Source organism: Vipera berus (assembly GCF_964194415.1).
Source record: "Vipera berus genome assembly, chromosome: 2".
In the NCBI taxonomy this organism is placed as follows: Eukaryota; Metazoa; Chordata; class Lepidosauria; order Squamata; family Viperidae; genus Vipera; species Vipera berus.
The window spans coordinates 230,942,067-230,959,464 of record NC_138203.1 but is presented as its reverse complement, the minus strand read 5'-3'; the positions used below and the strand labels follow the sequence as shown (position 1 = coordinate 230,959,464).

Sequence of the window (17,398 nt, the reverse complement as noted above, 5' to 3'; positions counted from 1 at the left end):
ATGAGCTCACTGCGGAAATCTCAGTTCTCGCAGTTTGCTTGAGAAACAGCTATCCAGAGCGCAGGTCAATCTCATCACAAGGCTGTCTCTAGGCCTTTGGAGACATCTGCTTCATCATGAATCCTCCCTAGAAGTTTGGCTTTAAGGGATTTCTGCTGAACTGAATTCACTCAAGGGTTTCTAATTTTTATCAGTCTGACATCAAAGCTAATCTACATTCTCCTTCCACCTCAGAAATGGAAGTTAGCTGTTAAGTTTTAATGGATTTTTTTTTAAAAAAAACCATGAGTGTCTGATGTCATTTGTATAGTATGTTGTTATTTCTGATAAACCTTAATGGACTTTTGCTGATTAAGATGGAGTGATGAAACTTTAAAGATTTTACTGTAGAGAATGGAGTCAGATATGTTTTTTTTTCCTTTAGAAGATGATCATACTTGCAGGGAAGATTCTTCTTTTTGTTTCTTTTTAACCCATCACTTTTCTCCTTTCCTTTTTTCTTTTATGTGTGTGTGTGTGTGTGTGTGTGTGTGTGTGTTTGTGTTAAATGTTTGTTAAGCATTCAGAATACACTTGCTTAGTCCCAGACACGGGACAAATCTTATTTCCTGTTTCAGCCTAGCCCAAGGCCATCTACAGGCAGTAGCCACAGCAGTGGCAGCTCAAAAAATTTACACAAATATGAGCTGTCACTGCTGTGGCTACTGCCTGTGGATGGCCTTGGGCTAGGCTGAAACAGGAAATAAGATTTGTCCCGTTTCTGGGACTAAGAAAGTGTATTCTGAATGCTTAACAAACATTTAACACATGTCTTCCTTGTTTCTCAGGAGAGAGAGAGAGAGAGAGAGAGAGAGAGAGAGAGAGAGAGAGAGGGAGGGAGGGAGGGAGGGAGGGAGGGAGGGAGAGAGAGAGAGAGAGAGAGAGAGAGAGAGAGAGAGAGAGAGAGAGAGAGAGAGAGAGAGAGAGAGAGAGAGAGAGAGAGAGAGAGAGAGACTGTGGCCTAGGGGTTAAAACAACTGCTTAAGATGCAGTCGGCCCAGGTTTGAATCTCACAAGGGTATGGCTGACTGATGAGAACAAATAAGTTTGAAATGATCATATTGGTCTCCCTTTATTCTTTGTTAGCAAGCCAAAAAAATTACACAAATATGGGCTGCCACTGCTGTGGCTACTGCCTGTAGATGGCCTTGGGCTAGGCTGAAACAGGAAATAAGATTTGTCCCGTGTCTGGGACTAAGCAAGTGTATTCTGAATGCTTAACAAACATTTAACACATATCTTCCTTGCTTCTCAGCTAACAGAAAGAGAGAGAGAGCCTGTGGCCTAGGGGTTAAAACAACTGCTTAAGACGCAGTCGGCCCAGGTTTGAATCTCAGAAGGGTATGGCTGACTGATGAGAACAAATAAGTTTGAAATGATCATATCGGTCTCCCTTTATTCTTTGTTAGCAAGCCAAAATATTTACACACACACATATATGTGTGTGTATGTGTGTATGTGTGTATGTGTGTGTGTGTGTGTGTGTGTGTGTGTATTTACTCTAGAGTATATTAACTTTATTTGTATAATATAATCTTCAATAAAATTACTAACAAAAAAGAAAAAAAATGGAAGTTAGTTGGTTTTCTGCATGGAGAACAGTAAAATATATGATCCATATATGTCATTCCAGCAGAAAAATCACATTGAAAAGTATAAACAGGAGGGTCTTTCACAATATAGAGGAATGGTTATAAAGCACACATGTTGGATTAAAAAGCTGAAACTTTTTCCAGGCTCATGCAATTGCTTTCCAATTTAGAAACATAATCCTAAAATAAGGTGTGGCTATTTTGATGAAGTCTTTGAAGACATTGCCACGTGTGAAACCTGTTTTTGAAGAACATGCCCAGCCAATGTAGTTCTGACCATCTAAATATGCCAAGACATGCTAATCCTACTGAGTGGCAGGAAATGTCCTCTTCTTTTTCCAAAGCAACTTGTGAGGGTTTTTTTGTACAATGAAGTATTTATAATTGTAAATATGCAATATAAAGAATACAGTGCATGTGTGTGGGATATTCCCCAAAATCAAACCCCATAGGTCAATCAATATTTTTAGTCTTTTCAGAGCAAATGTTACTTACTTAAGAATGTTTGAAGATCATGCATCAAAAAGTAAATTAGTATATTGGTGTGGTACCTTTCACAGCAGTATCTGTTGGGCAGAATGGGGCTGCAGGATTTAATGATGTTGGCCTACACAAGAGATTTCCTGTGACTGGTATCTTCAGAAGCAAGGTAGTCTGCTTTGCAGTTCACAAACAGTTGAGCAAGAACTAAGGGGGGGGGCTCATGTCATTATATTCAGGTATCTTGATTGTGATTGGTCTTTAGCCAAGTTATTTCAAATTGTTGAAGGTTGCTGATCTTGTGTTCCTGATCCTGATTGGTTGTTTTGGTGGTGGTGGTGGTTTCCTAATTGATCTGGCACAAGCAAAGTATTTCTATGATGATGCTTTAAGAGGCTGGATTTTGTTCAGGTCTAAGCCTACAAGCTTAGGAAGCTGGGTTAGGAGATCTCCCAGAATCAGGGAGTAACCATCTTTGGCTCTGAAAGTAGTAGTCCTTCCCCAGGAAAAGTTAGTATGCAATCTGGCATTTCTCTAAACTCTATAATTTCCTGCTCAATGAACAGGTGATAGCTATAGTCGGATGGGACTTTGCACACCTTAATTTTGTGTCCATGGGTAGACCAGAAGGTCACTAACTCATGCTTTGGTCATTTCTCATTTGGCTTATTGCAATATGTGCTACATTGGCTGCCTTGAAGACCACTCAGAAGTTGCAGCTGGCTCAGAATGTAGTGGTGGGGGTAGTTATGGGGGTGCCTCAATTCATTCATCTAACCTCTCTATTCTGCTGCATTAGGCATAAGGGTTGGAAAGGACCTTAAAAATTATTTAGTCTTATGTCCTACCCTATCCAATGCAGTAATCCATAATACAACAGTACCTTGAAAATTGATCATCCAGCATCTAAACAACACTAGCAAATGAGAATTTGCCATCCATTGAAGCAATCTATTCAATCTATCATTAGGACATTTTTCCTGATGTCTATTGAAAAATCTAATTCTTTGTAATGGAAACACATTTCTTTTCCCATTTTCTGGAAAACTGAACAATTCTGCTATATTCTCTGCAGACAGTCCTTCAGATACTTGAATACAAGTATAATGTATTTCCACATTCTTTTCTTCTGCAGGCTAAAGATTGCCAGTGCCTCCAACTTTTCCTCATATGTTTTTTCTTACAGGTTCCTTATCTTGGTTGTTCTCTGCTCCAATTTAGCAATGTACTTCCAAAAATGAGATCTCAAGAACTGTACATATGTTCTAGATATGAGCTGATCAACAGAGAATACAGTGAAAGAATGACTTCCCTTGATCCTGATACCATATCTTTGTTGAAGCAACTTTAAACTGCACTTGTTTTTGTAGCTCATATTCAACTTGTGATCCACCAAGAAACTTAAATTCTTTTTGCATGCACTGCTACCCAGTATGGTTCCCTAACCCTGCAAAATACTACAAGCATGGCTTTGATTCTTTCTACTTTTGTATTGTTGTACAAATTAATCTTGACTATTGTTTCAGTTTGTCAAGGTCTGCCTGAATGTTGAAATCGCCTAAAGGTGTTTGCTATATTCTCAACCTGCAAAGTTTATAATCATATTTTTCTAAACTTTAATCTTAATCATTCATACCCATGATGAGCAGCACAGAATCTTGGTTAGAGTCCTGCAGTAAACTACTTGGTATTTTCTCCCCATTTGATGTGGAGCCATTGATATCCATTCAGCGGGCATAATTGTTAAACCAATTTCTATCCATCAAATGGCAGCATAGTTCCGCTTACTTTTTGTCATCTTGTACACTAGAAGCTACTAACAGACTTTGTCTCAATTTCCCATATATTAGACGTATGTATTTCTTTTACATTTAATATTACTTCTCTCATTTAGTCTGGACTTTCTCTTTTCAGTAAGTTATCATAGATAACAACCAGGTTTCACCAATAACTATAAATGATATTTTCTTTCCTGCCTTAGATTGCTCACTCTTCCTGTTTCTTCTCCATATTCTGTGCTTTTGTAGACAGTGGAATTTTTAGACTGTAGAACGTGATCTATTCCTTACTATATTTGTCCTCATATTCTACACAAACACACACACCCCTCCACCCTCAGATTATTTCCATTCCCCATCATGCTATTTTCCAAGTTTTATTTTCCTTCTGCCGCAGAATACAGAATTCTGGATCCATTTTGCAAGATGATTCCAAATGCACTCTTTTTACGTTTTCTTGAAGTGTTTTCCATCACATCGCTTACCAGAATTATTTCATCTTGAGAACAATTATTATCATAGATTCTATGTTCTGAGAGATTTCTTGATGGTATTATCTCTCAGTAAGTTCTCCCTGTGCATTTCTAGCATGTAAAGATTTTATTATCTGCAGGGGGGGAAACTAAACATGGCACACTTCCCTTCATCTCCAGGTTCCACTCTTGCATCAAATCATAAAGCCTCTTCCTAGCCTTTGCCTTTTATATTAAACAGTTTATATTAACAGTTTCTTCATCATAATCCAATAATTTTTGATACTGTGTTGTAATTTCACTGAACTGGACAAAAGAAATCCATTACTTTCTTTTAATGCTATCTCTAAAGATACTCAGTTAAATCTAATTATCAGTAGAATCTAGAAATCAGGGAAGGTATTATCTTAACTTTGGCCTTCTTCTTATAACCAATTTTAGTTTGGAAAGGGAATCTGTGATTCAATTCATAATTACCCTTCTGGATTGAGCAACTGACTTTGATTGACGTAAAATAATTAATCTTCAAAAATTCTCTAAGCTATTGATTAAAAATTATGTCACAAAGCTGAAGGATAGTTTGCAGCCTGATGGCATTACAATAGTCAAAACAAAATCTGACACAGGTATAGGAGCACAGAAGAAATGTATGACGGAAATTGTGAAGCACTTGCACTGACGATGTTACTTAGGTTGGATAATGAAACATCTGCAAGAAAACAAACAAGCTCAAAGAGCACCAAGACCCCCTCAGAAACAATGAAAGCAGAAAAGAAAGAAAAAAGTAAACCATTCAATTCAAACGCATTTCATACTACCTGAACCAATCACCCAGATAAATCAACTGGTTTTACAAATCATATTAAATGAAATTAATAAAGAAAAATTAGATTCTTGCTAGGCTTCTTTGTTTTCACTGAGCCATCTGAATGGTTTCATATATGTTACTGATCTGGAAGATGTTATTGGTGCTACAGGAGAAGGCAAAAAATAATGATTTTTTTAAAATATCAATGTTTCCTCCAGTATTAATTTGGATTAGAATCTTTTTAAAAATAATCTCAGTTTTACATTTTAAGGTGATGCCTGATGCTTGCAATAAACTATTTTGACAAGGTTTCGGGAAAGATGCTGTGGTCAAAGAGTATTCTGCAAGCTCCTGAACATAATTCACCCCCAGCTGTGTATCACGAAGAAAAGCCAAGACAGTTTGAACAGCCTTACTTCTTTCTTCCTCCAAGATTATTCTTAAATATTTGATTAGTAGCCAAGGCAATGAACAATACAGAACTGGAGGAAATATCATCAACTAATTTATATTCACTTTCAGAAAAAAAACAAGTAATTATACAAAATTGAAATACGTGTTCACTGTATGTCTTACAATACTGTTTTGTTTTTTTAAATCACAGCTGATGCCAACTTTTTTTTTTAAAATCCCATTTATATCCCGCCCTTCTCCGAAGACTCAGGGCGGCTTACAATCTAAAGCACAAATCAATGTGCTTAGCAACAAATATGTTTCAACAAATATATTCAACAAATACTGTATATTCAACAAATATATCAACAAATATGTTTCAGAAACATAAAGAATGTAAGTATATTTTATGTTTCAGAAACATAAAGTATGTAAGTATACAGTACAACCCAGCTAAAATATTATAGTGTCATAAAAGCAGTCTTTGTTTTAAATAAATAAAATCTGCAATAAAAGTACTAGGAAAAATAGCCAGTCATTGCAGCTAAAAAAAGAAAAAAAAATAGCTAGCTAGAAAAGATGGCTACTAAAAAAAAGCACAATCCATCTTCTATATCCCTGCTAGAGATACTATTGATTAATCACTAGTACCACTGTCCAAGGCTCAACTATATATTTTTCAGTATGATCTGTTGGAGAAAACCTTGTTCACTATTATGTGACTCACTACTTATCTGTAGGGGCTCAATTGTAGCCATTCCTCAGTTGGACTCAATTGATGGCACACTCAGTGCCCTTTGGACTTCATTATTAACTGCACTGAGAACTTTGTCTTTTAAACTGCCATCCCCAGAACATCTTTCAATTGTTGTGGTAATAAAACAAAGAAATTTCACTATCAACAACTATTCGTTCTGAGACCCAATGTTCTATCTTGATTAGGATGCCATTTACAAATACCGGTTGTAAGGAAATGACAGCAGAAAAAGTATGTCTCAGGTTTGTTTGTTTGTTTGTTTTTTGAGCACCTAGAAGCAATTAGTTGGCCACTGAGTTATGGTTTAATCTAGGAGGGAGCTGTTTCTAAGCTCTATCTCCCGCCACCTGTTACTGTATAGCCAATAAAAGATTTAAAACTGAAAATATGCAATTTTAACTTTCACAGTTTGGCAATCAGCCATAGTCAGGATAGGAAAAGATTTAATTACCATTTCACACATCCAGATGGTCTTCATCTCAAGAGCAATTATGAAGGAAGCAATGCAGGTCCTATTTACATGAATATCCATTTCTAGAGCATTCATGTAAAAATAATTATATAATAAGCTAAGGATCCTGCAGGTCCAATAAAATGTTTTCACATCCTAGCAATGCTGCTTCAGAAAACTCAGTCTTTATCATACTGGACTTCTTTAAATAGTTCCTAATTCAGCTAATAATTTAAAAAGATACTTCCCAGAACCAAATGATGAGATGTGAGCCCCAAAATGGCTGAATATCCTTCAGAAAAGTATTCATCAAATAAAAAGCAAGGAATAGTTGAATCATCAGATTTCCAGTTCTGAAGCATACATCCTGGTTATGCTATTTGTATCACACCAATTGGATCATATAATTTAGACACATCCCCAGAGTGATACATTTAATAAAAGAAATAGATCGAAGCAACAAAAATAGCCCTGAACAAAAATTGCATCTGAACATATCAACATGTGTGCAGGCCTGCCCTTCATTGCCCTCACATTCCTGATCTTTCTGCAATATGCAAAAATATCAGAAAGAGGCTTAGCCATTTGAATGAGCAATTGGTTATGACCACTTCAACAAATTTTATAGTGGAGGGAGATAGTGAAACTGCACTGAATGGTGCAAATGTGGCTTTATGTCATATATGAAATTCGGAAATAAACCTCCGTTTGGTTATCAATGACAGACACTCGCAGATACAGACTTCCGGTCTTGCGTCATAGTAATGCCGCTGCGGGATTGCGGGGCTCCACACCCCATGGCTGGTTTCTCCCTGCCATGGGACCCTAAATGGGTCAAAAGTCACCCCGGAAAGGCGATGGAGAGCCCCCCCACTGATTGCAGAATGATGGCAGTCAATCCGCTCAATCCAGGGGAAGCCCTCCAACCTGACAGGAGAAAGGCTAGCCACACCTCGCTGACTAGCCCAAGCTACCAGCAGCCAAAGTCCAAAAGCACTAACCAGAACAATGGTGAACAGCGTGCTTGGAACTGGGTGAGAATATCGATCTTCTCTCTCTTATCTTGTAACTGACTCCCTGGAAAAGATCCCCAAGAAGCAAAAAAATCCTCCTAAAGTGAGAAGGGAGGGAATTATACCCCCACCCTTCCATAGACAGAGGGAGGGTCTTCTCAGGGTGCCGCCAATAAAAGATTGCCGGCGGATAACACCCAGGGGGAGAGCCTTTTCTGTAGGTGCGCCTGCCCTCTGGAACCAGCTGCCCGTGGAGCTCAGAACTGCCCCTGACCTACGTTCATTCCGCCGAGACCTAAAGACTTGGCTCTTTGAGCTCTCTGACCCAGGCTGAGAATTTTAACTGGGGTTTTATTTTCAGGGATAATTTAATCTTTTATTTGTCCTTTAACTTGTATTTTGTATTGGTATGATTTTAAACTGCCCTGTAAACCGCCCTGAGTCCTCCAGGAAAGGGTGGTATATAAATCTAATAAAATAAATAAAATAAATAAATAAATAAATAGACGGAAATGGAGAATTAATGTTTATGGGAGACAGAAATATACTGAAATGAAGTTAATAATACTACCGTCTGGATAAATCTGAAAATTGTGAAAATAACAACAGATTTCACATCTGAAAGAGTATTGATGAAACTATAAGAAAATAATTATTTGTCTTAAAAGTCGGGAAATGAATATATACTGACATCTAGTGGAGGATTAGAATGTAACTATAGCTGCATTGACTCAGAAATTCGCAAGACACCCAGAAATAGAAAAAACTTGTCCCTTTGAACCTCAGTGATTCTTTGCCAAATAAAGAACAGCTGGGAACAGAGGAAAGAAAGTACAACAGGGCCATCTGCTACAGAATGAGAACTATATTTGTTTTAAAAACAGCTGACCTTCTGGGAATATAAATACTCACTGAGTTGTGATTTCTATGCCCAAGAATCTTTCAGGACCCCAAAACAAATTTGACGATAAGAAAGAAGATTTAACAAAATGGATTATAGAGTTGCCAAGAGAATTATTAGAGTCTGGGAGACAAAAACCATACACTCTACTCAACTTGTTTTTCTTACTCCCAACAACCCTTACAAAAATACAGGAATCCCCTGGCAAGTGGAACATACTGACTTGGCAAAAGAAGAAGACTTGAGTTAGATTCAAGAGTTTTAATTTGACTTACCAGATGGAGTACTATATGATTAAACACTTGTTTGAATATGGTTAAAAGAATACATAAATTTTGGATATAAAGGGGCCCTAAAGTAAGAGGACCCCTTCATGGATTACTGCCTTGTCATGGCGAAGGGGCTTGCGTAATTCAATGAAGCTATGAGCTATGCCGTGCAGGGCCGCCCAAGACGGAAAGGTCATAGCAGAGAGTTCTGACAAAACGTGATCCACTGGAGAAGGAAATGGCAACCCACTCCAGTATCTTTGCCATGAAAACCCTATGGACAGTACCAAAAGGCAATACGATATGACGCTGGAAGATGAGCCTCTCAGGTCGGAAGGCGTCCAATATGCTACTGGGGAAGAGCAGAGGGCTAGTGCTAGTAGTGCCAGAAAGAATGAAGCGACTGGGCCAAAGCCGAAAGGACGCTCAGCTGTGGATGTGTCTGGTGGTGAAAGGAAAGTCCGATGCTGTAAAGATTTTTTCTCCAAAGGAACCTGGAATGTAAGATCCATGAATCAAGGAAAGCTGGATGTGGTCAAACAAGAAATGACAAGACTGAACATCGACATCTTAGGTATCAGCGAACTAAAATGGACAGGAATGGGTGAAAGCTAGAGGGTTCCAGAAAAACATCTACTTCTGCTTCATTGACTATGCTAAAGCCTTTGATTGTGTGGATCATAACAAACTGTGGTAAGTTCTTAAAGAGATGGGAGTACCAGATCATCTTATTTGTCTCTTGAGAAACCTATATGTGGGCCAAGAAGCAACAGTGAGAACTGGACACGGAACCACTGATTGGTTCAAAATTGGGAAAGGAGTCCGGCAAGGCTGTATACTGTCGCCCTGCCTATTTAACTTATATGCAGAGCACATCATGAGAAAGGCAGGGCTAGATGAATCAAAAGTTGGAATTAAGATTGCTGGAAGAAATATCAACAACCTAAGATATGCAGGTGATACCACTCTAATGGCAGAAAGTGAAGAAGAACTAAAGAGCCTCTTGTTGCGGGTGAAGAAGGAGAGTGCAAAACTTGGGTTGAAACTTAACATTAAGAAAACCAAGATCATGGCATCCGGCCCTCTCAGTTCCTGGCAAATAGATGGGGAAGAAATGGAGGTAGTGACAGATTTTATTTTCCTGGGCTCCAAGATCACCGCAGATGGGGACTGTAGCCAAGAAATTAAAAGGCGCTTGCTCCTGGGGAGGAAAGCCATGGCAAATCTAGACAGCACACTAAAAAGCAGAGACATCACCCTGTCAACAAAAGTAAGTATAGTCAAGGCTATGGTCTTCCCAGTTGCAATGTATGGCAGTGAAAGTTGGACCATAAGAAAGGCCGAGCGCCAAAGAATTGAGGCCTTTGAGCTGTGGTGCTGGAGAGGACTCCTGCGAGTCCCTTGGACTGCAAGGTGATCAAACCAGTCAGTCCTAGAGGAGATCAACCCTGACTGCTCTTTAGAAGGCCAGATCCTGAAGCTAAAACTCAAATACTTTGGCCACCTAATGAGAAGGAAGGACTCACTGGAGAAGAGCCTAATGCTGGGAAAGATTGAGGGCAATAGAAGAAGGGGACGACAGAGAATGAGGTGGCTGGATGGAGTCACTGAAGCAGTAGGCGTGAGCTTAAATGGACTCCAGAAGATGGTAGAGGACAGGAAGGCCTGGAGGAACGTTGTCCATAGGGTCGCGATGGGTCGGACACGACTTCGCAGCTAACATCAACAACAACATCATTTTTGCTATTTATCGCTCCTCCTGTAACCAATTAACAATTAATATCAAAATATCACTGTGTTTCAATTGAGAAATTGTATTGAGGGCAATAGAAGAAGGGGACGACAGAGAATGAGGTGGCTGGATGGAGTCACTGAAGCAGTAGGCGTGAGCTTAAATGGACTCCAGAAGATGGTAGAGGACAGGAAGGCCTGGAGGAACGTTGTCCATAGGGTCACGATGGGTCGGACATGACTTCGCAGCTAACAACAACAACAACAATAAGATATATAAGTAGTATAGTACTTTTTATAATATATGAAATATGAAAATAGTGGGATGGTGTATGTGATTGAAAAGTTTGGATATTTAAAGGTAATCAATTTTGAGAAAATTATGACTGATAAGAATGGTTTGAATACTGAAGGGAAATTAAGCTTAAATAAGAATTTTGAAAATAGGACACATAGTGACTTAATAAGATGACTTTTACAAATACAATTGAAACATAAGCCGACCAGAAAAGATGTTATACAGTATATGGGTGTTATTGTTATTTATACAAACACAAGAAAAAAGTTTATATCCAACTTTGTATGTATTGAAAATATTAAGAATTATATTTGTTTAATGTTGACAAAGGAGAATGCTACTGGAAGAAGAGAAGATCAAGGAAATATACTAATATATTGATTATAGAATTATAGAAATTAATCATTATTGTTTTTGAATATATGAACCCAGACAACACACTGCTTACTAAGCATTAAAGATTGTTATCGTGAAAAATCAATAAAATATATATTTTTAAAAAGACACTTCCAGATATAGAACTTTTATTATACACATTAGAAAACTACGGCATTACATTACTTTTTGATATAATCGCCATTCAAATTGAGGCACTTGTCATAACGTCTAGCAAGTTTTGAAATTCCTTAGCAGTAGTCACTCGGGGCCAAATCTGGGCTATTGGGGGCTGATCAAAAACAGCCCAATGGAACTGCTTCAAAAGTTCTTGGGTGCATCTAGTGATGTGCAGGCGAGCATTATCACGAACCAACACCACACTAGAAGTGGTGCCATAGAAAATCCTGCCAAATGTGAAGATGCCAAAGGAGTACTGCTAGTGAAGTTCATGGACCGTGATTTGACCATCAGTTCAGAAGTCTACTGTGAATGAAAATTAGCTACTAGAACAAAACTTTTAATTATATTATAGAACTTGGAATGTCACAATAAAAGATACTTTGTAAATCATAGATGAATTACAAAGATGGCAAATAGAATATGTTTTTGAAATATAACAAGAATACACTTAAATGAACAATGTACGTATTTTAGATATAATAATTACTATATAATGAAATAGGGGAAATGTCGGTTACCCCAAAATTAAGTTTTTTAGATACTATAGGCTAATTTGGAGCACTGTAATGAAATTAGATAAAACTTAAAAACAGGACGTGGATAAATATATGTGAAAATGTATTGATAATTGCTCTGATTGACTGTGTCATAACCAGAAATGTATTAATTTGATTTTGATATTGTGACTAAGGGAATTGGAGAGGGAATTTTTGTTGATGTACCCTGAGCTATGTACAAAAAGATTTTGTTATTAGATTTTTGATTATCCAATTACCACATTGCTTCATAAATATTTGGATATAAAATTAGAAAATTAATAAAACTTGTTTAAAAAAAGAAGTGGTGCCATAGAAAATCCTGCCAAATGTGAAGATGCCAAAGGAGTACTGCTAGTGAAGTTCATGGACCGTGATTTGACCATCAATTCAGAAGTCTACTGTGAAACTTTGTGAAAACTCAGATGAGCCATCCATAACAAGTGTTGGGGCATACGACTACCACTAAGGAATTTCAAACCTTGTAAGACGTTATGACAAGTGCCTCAATTTGAATGGTGATTATGTAGAAAAGTAATGTAATGTTGTAGTTTTTTATGTATAATAAAAGTTCTGTATCTGCGAGTGTCTGTCACTGATAACCAAATGGAGGTTTATTTCCAAATTGCCCTCATTATATGGATAGGGTCAAGGTTTCAGTTTTTTAGATTTTTAGTTAAGAGTTTTAAGCTTTAATTTAAAAAAAACATATCTAAACCTACTTAGGGCTTCTACAATTCACAAGTGTTTCTTGCCTCAAAATAGAGGGAAAATACTATTAATCTTCATCAATAATAATCAGAAGAGAGATACAGGGAACACAAAAATAGGGTCACATTTAACCTGGAATCGTAGGTTCCCATCTCACAGAGTCACAGTTCATTGAAAATGTGGCCATCTTTAAACCCATATTATGTCCAACCCAATATTCTCTAGGTTACTAGATACTGGCCACTATAAGTCTCATTCACACTACCAATATCTAGTTGCCCGATGCATCTTACTGATCCAGTGGTTTCCAGCAGGCATTGGCGAGTTTCCCAGAAACTTGATGAACAGTTCTGCTGGGCATCTAGTCAAACTCTGGAATTTGTAGACAACAAAAGTGTTTGGCAGGATCACCCCTGAATGCCGTATCCCTAAATAATGAGATGGGGGGGGAGTGGGGAGGGTTGCCTTGGTTTACTGAGAAGCTCCAGGAGATGAAATATCAGAATAGCTGCCTGGAGCAATACTGTCAAAAGACAAAGAATATGATTCAATTGTTTGTCAGTGACAAACAATGAGTATGATTAAACACAGATGCAAGTTCCCAGCGGTGGTAATACAAAAGTGTCACTACTTCTCCATCCTTATTATATTCACAAATTGCCATTTGACAGCCTTGTTTCACACAACCCCTTTTGAGGAATTGTGGGCCACTGCAACCTTTTTGTGATAAACTATGTGTGTGGGGGGAATACCTCTATTTTTTCAGAGTTAGAGGCCAGCTGGGCAGAATATTGGGATGACAGAAGTGAGATCTTCCAAAGTAATGGGATTTATTATGAAATTAGTTCTACAGCCAGCTACTTGCTGAACAATGTGAACGTGCTATATGTTGTATGAGGCATTCTAGCATTTGGTAGTGTTCCAATTCTGGATTTTGCCAGTGTGAGATATTAAAGAAGCAGGAGCTCAGAAGCAACTTTTCTTGATTATAGAGAGACCTTGAGAGTGTGTAATTTGAAGAAGGAGGAAGCTGAGCTTTTTTGCTTGCCCGATTCTCTTAAAAAACTTCATATTGCTGTTTAGGAAGGAGTGCAGATGAAAATAAGTATGATAATTCCATGTACATTCACAGTATTTGGAGGTGTCTGTTTTCCCTCAAGGAACACATTCAAGCTTCTTTATTCCTATTGTCAATGTAGATTTCTGGTTCTTCTGAGATGTATGCAGAAGAGAGTTCATATAGAAAGGTCACATACCACTTAAATTCATGTGGAACCTGACTATCATACATGAGGTTATGGAGATCAGCATCTTAATATCTGTATCTTAAAAACATAAAACCTACCTTTGTCCTATCTGCTGCGGCTTCTATAAAATATTCTTCACTTACCTTTCAACACGCAGAAAAATAAGATTACTCTTCTTAATGTTGAAGGGCCCCAGGAATCATTACAAAGAACAGTCCTTGTGGCCTTGCTGACTGCATCTACAGCCCTTTACCTGTGATTATTAATAAACTTGCAAGATAGTTAGTTAAAGTGTAGGAAAACAAAGTCACCTGTAATGCAACGGTGGTGTTCTTTGCAGGGTATTTTCCCACCAGTCCTTGTTCTTTCCGTTTCTTGAATTTCCTAAAGTAGTCCTGTATCAGAAAGGTGGCATAGAACTTCCCCACGGTTACCTCATCATCTAAATGAACAGACCAGAGAGATGTCTCCCACCTCAGCGCATTTCATTAAAAGTCAATATATATTCTTTATCCAAGTGAGTAAAAAATGTGATCAGTGCTCTGTGCATTAGGGTTCTGGCTTATAACAAGGCAACCTGAATCTAGCATAAAGCAATGTTTAACAGGCAAACTAGGCTAAGCAGTAGAAGCAGATAAGTGAACTATGTCTTATGAAAGGAAAATAAATTATTTTATTAGAATTGAAAGAGAAAGCAGTTCTTTTAAGAGGCTGATAGTTACATGGATCTGAAATACTTTCATCTGTTTGAACCAAATTACTACAATAAGAGCACCCTGGGATATTCTCAGGTTTATTTGGATTCAGTCTTTTTAAAGGAGGGATGTACAATTTTTAGACGAGAGCTGCATGTTGGATAGGGTAGAAATCTAAATTTAATTAAAGAGCTAAACTGACATTTTCTCATATATTTAATAATTTCCCCTCCATGTCAAAATAGGTATTATGGGGGTTGCATGTAGCTTGATATTATTGATAAAAGGAGCTTATTTTTATAACAAATTCAAATATGTCCAATTATTGTTATTTTACCTAACTTTCTAAACCATTAAGGTGTTGTAGATTTTCTCTCAGTGAAAATACTCAGCAAATTATACTCATAAAGTGACAGGTATCAGAAATCAGGCTTTCGGGCAAATGCTATCATCTTAAATTGATCTCCTTATACTGGAAGCTTTACCTGATGGGGTCTTTAAGAAGATTTTACAATGGAGTAAGTACGAAAGAATTTTGGTATATCCAATAACTGGATATGTTGAACAGCATTATTATCATTAAAAGCACAGATATAACTCATGAGTGATCATTTCAGGAACAATTTAACTCCTACAGTTGACTCACAATGAGAGATTCCCATTGCTCTACTCTTACTCCTCACTAACAAGTTCCAGATCTCCTCTGGATGGCTTTCTACGCTTTGGTGGTGATTCGAAGGCACAAAGGGGGTAGCTTTTCTGAAAACTGTTAGCAATTGTTTTGGATTATTGGTGTTATATTATTAACTTTTATTTCACTACCATATCTAATTCTGATTACAGAAAAGAGAGATTTTTTTAAAAAATCATCCATTTTACTTTTTACATTATGGACAATTACAAAGAATTTCATTTCAAGGTGGTCTTAAATGCCTTCCTAAAATAATGTTATTCTTCTGGTTAGATTAATAATACTACATATAAAGCAAGCCCATATTTGATAATGTATTTTATATTATGCTTCTTTAGAAGAGTTCTTAAAGAAACAAAATGTAATATTTAACGTTGCTTGGTTGGGAGTCCAGTCTGTTTCATGCTGACTTTTAAATAGCATTGTTGAGTCTGACAAAATGTCTTTTGAAAAGCTTCTCATCAACCTCCATTTGTGACAATGCAAACTTAGAAGTCCTAGCAATTCAAAGTCAGGTAATTTTTTTCTTTAAATCATCATGGTTAGTTAACTATATTTGAAAAGGATGAGAGCACCTGGTGTAATCTGCCTTGGAAACTATTTTCTTAAAAAGGTTCTCATTGAAACTACACTTGAATTAATTGTTCTTTTATACCACTAAAATGCCCACAGAATAATTGTACTGAATGTTCCTCTGTCCATATAAACAGAATCCTTTAGAATTTAGTTCAGTGGGAAATCGTGCAATAGTGACATGCATTTTGACCCTATTTGGAAAAAGGAATTCATGATAAGAATTGGATTCTCTGATTAGCCCAACTGCCTGTATATTCTGCCCTGGTCAGTGATGCCTATATTAATCTAATATGTCAAAGGACGAAGTACAGATCTTAAGGACTACCTTTGAATAAAAGATGGTGCTAAAATTTGGATGTCTTATTTTCAGGGGAAGTCTTACCTCCGCACCGACAGCCCCGCCCAGCAGGTCCACTTCTTCTGGGCTGAAGGAGCAGCTTCATTCTGCAGCTGCATTCTGGCCTGCAATTTCCCAATCAGGCCTTTCCGGAAGGCCTCTGCAGCCGAGTACCGAGCTATGGATTCAATCCATAGTTCAGTTCTCGGCTGCAGGGGCCTTGCAAAACCGAGCTATGGATTGAATCCATAGCTTGGTTCTTGGCTGCACAGGCATTCCGGAAAGGCCTCTGACTGTGAAATGCAGGCCTGGCTGCAGAAGATGCCTCAGAAGAAGTGGGCCAGCGAGGAGAGACCTGGCTGCCAGATAAGTGGGTGCGGGATGCGTGGGAAAGCTCCACACTCCCACCCCTTGCCCTAACTTGATTTTTAAGTGTGTGCCTTGCCCCAAAATTAGGGCTTATTTTGAGGGGAGGGCTTATATTAGACCCACCCCCAAAATAAAGCTAAGGCTTATTTTAAGGGTAGGCCTTAGTTTCGGGGAAACACGGTATCTCAGCCCAACCCACCTGACAGGGTTGTTCTTGAGGGGAAAATAGAAAGAAGGCATGTTGGTTATGTTTCTGCTTTGAATTATTTGTAAAAATAATATAGGTGGGATACAAATAATAAAAATAATATTAAGATAATTATGAGCTTATGACAAGGCTCCTTTTTAAAAAATTCTCAAAATATTAATTTTAATAAGGAAATGCTCTTTAAGATGGATTTCAGAGGACTAAGAAATAAACTTTATACACTATAATAAACAAAACATGCCTTAAGCTGGCCTATCAGAATATATATATATATATTATGTATATGCATGTTTGAAAGTGGATATTCACAAATCCATATTTGCAAATTCACCTGCCTTTACTTGCAATTTCTTGCTTATAGTACAACAGCAGAATATGCAAAGGGGACAGAGCATATTTTACAGACCAAACATGGACCCTTTCTTAGTGAGCGTAGAAGAAATAGAGCTGATATCAATGAAAAAGTATTAAAATAAAATGGATTTCA

The 17,398-nt window shown here is 37.6% G+C and overlaps 1 protein-coding gene across 3 annotated transcripts in view; it reads right to left on the bottom strand.

Moving 5' to 3' along the window:
- Positions 1–17,398, bottom strand: part of CACNA1D (calcium voltage-gated channel subunit alpha1 D) — a 274,845-nt gene that overhangs the window by 36,242 nt on the left and 221,205 nt on the right. For all 3 annotated transcript variants that reach the window (XM_081321938.1, XM_081321939.1, XM_081321940.1), the window contains one exon: positions 14,347–14,477. In XM_081321938.1, coding sequence (XP_081178064.1) covers positions 14,347–14,477 — 131 coding nt within the window. The remainder of the gene's footprint in view (positions 1–14,346; positions 14,478–17,398) is intronic.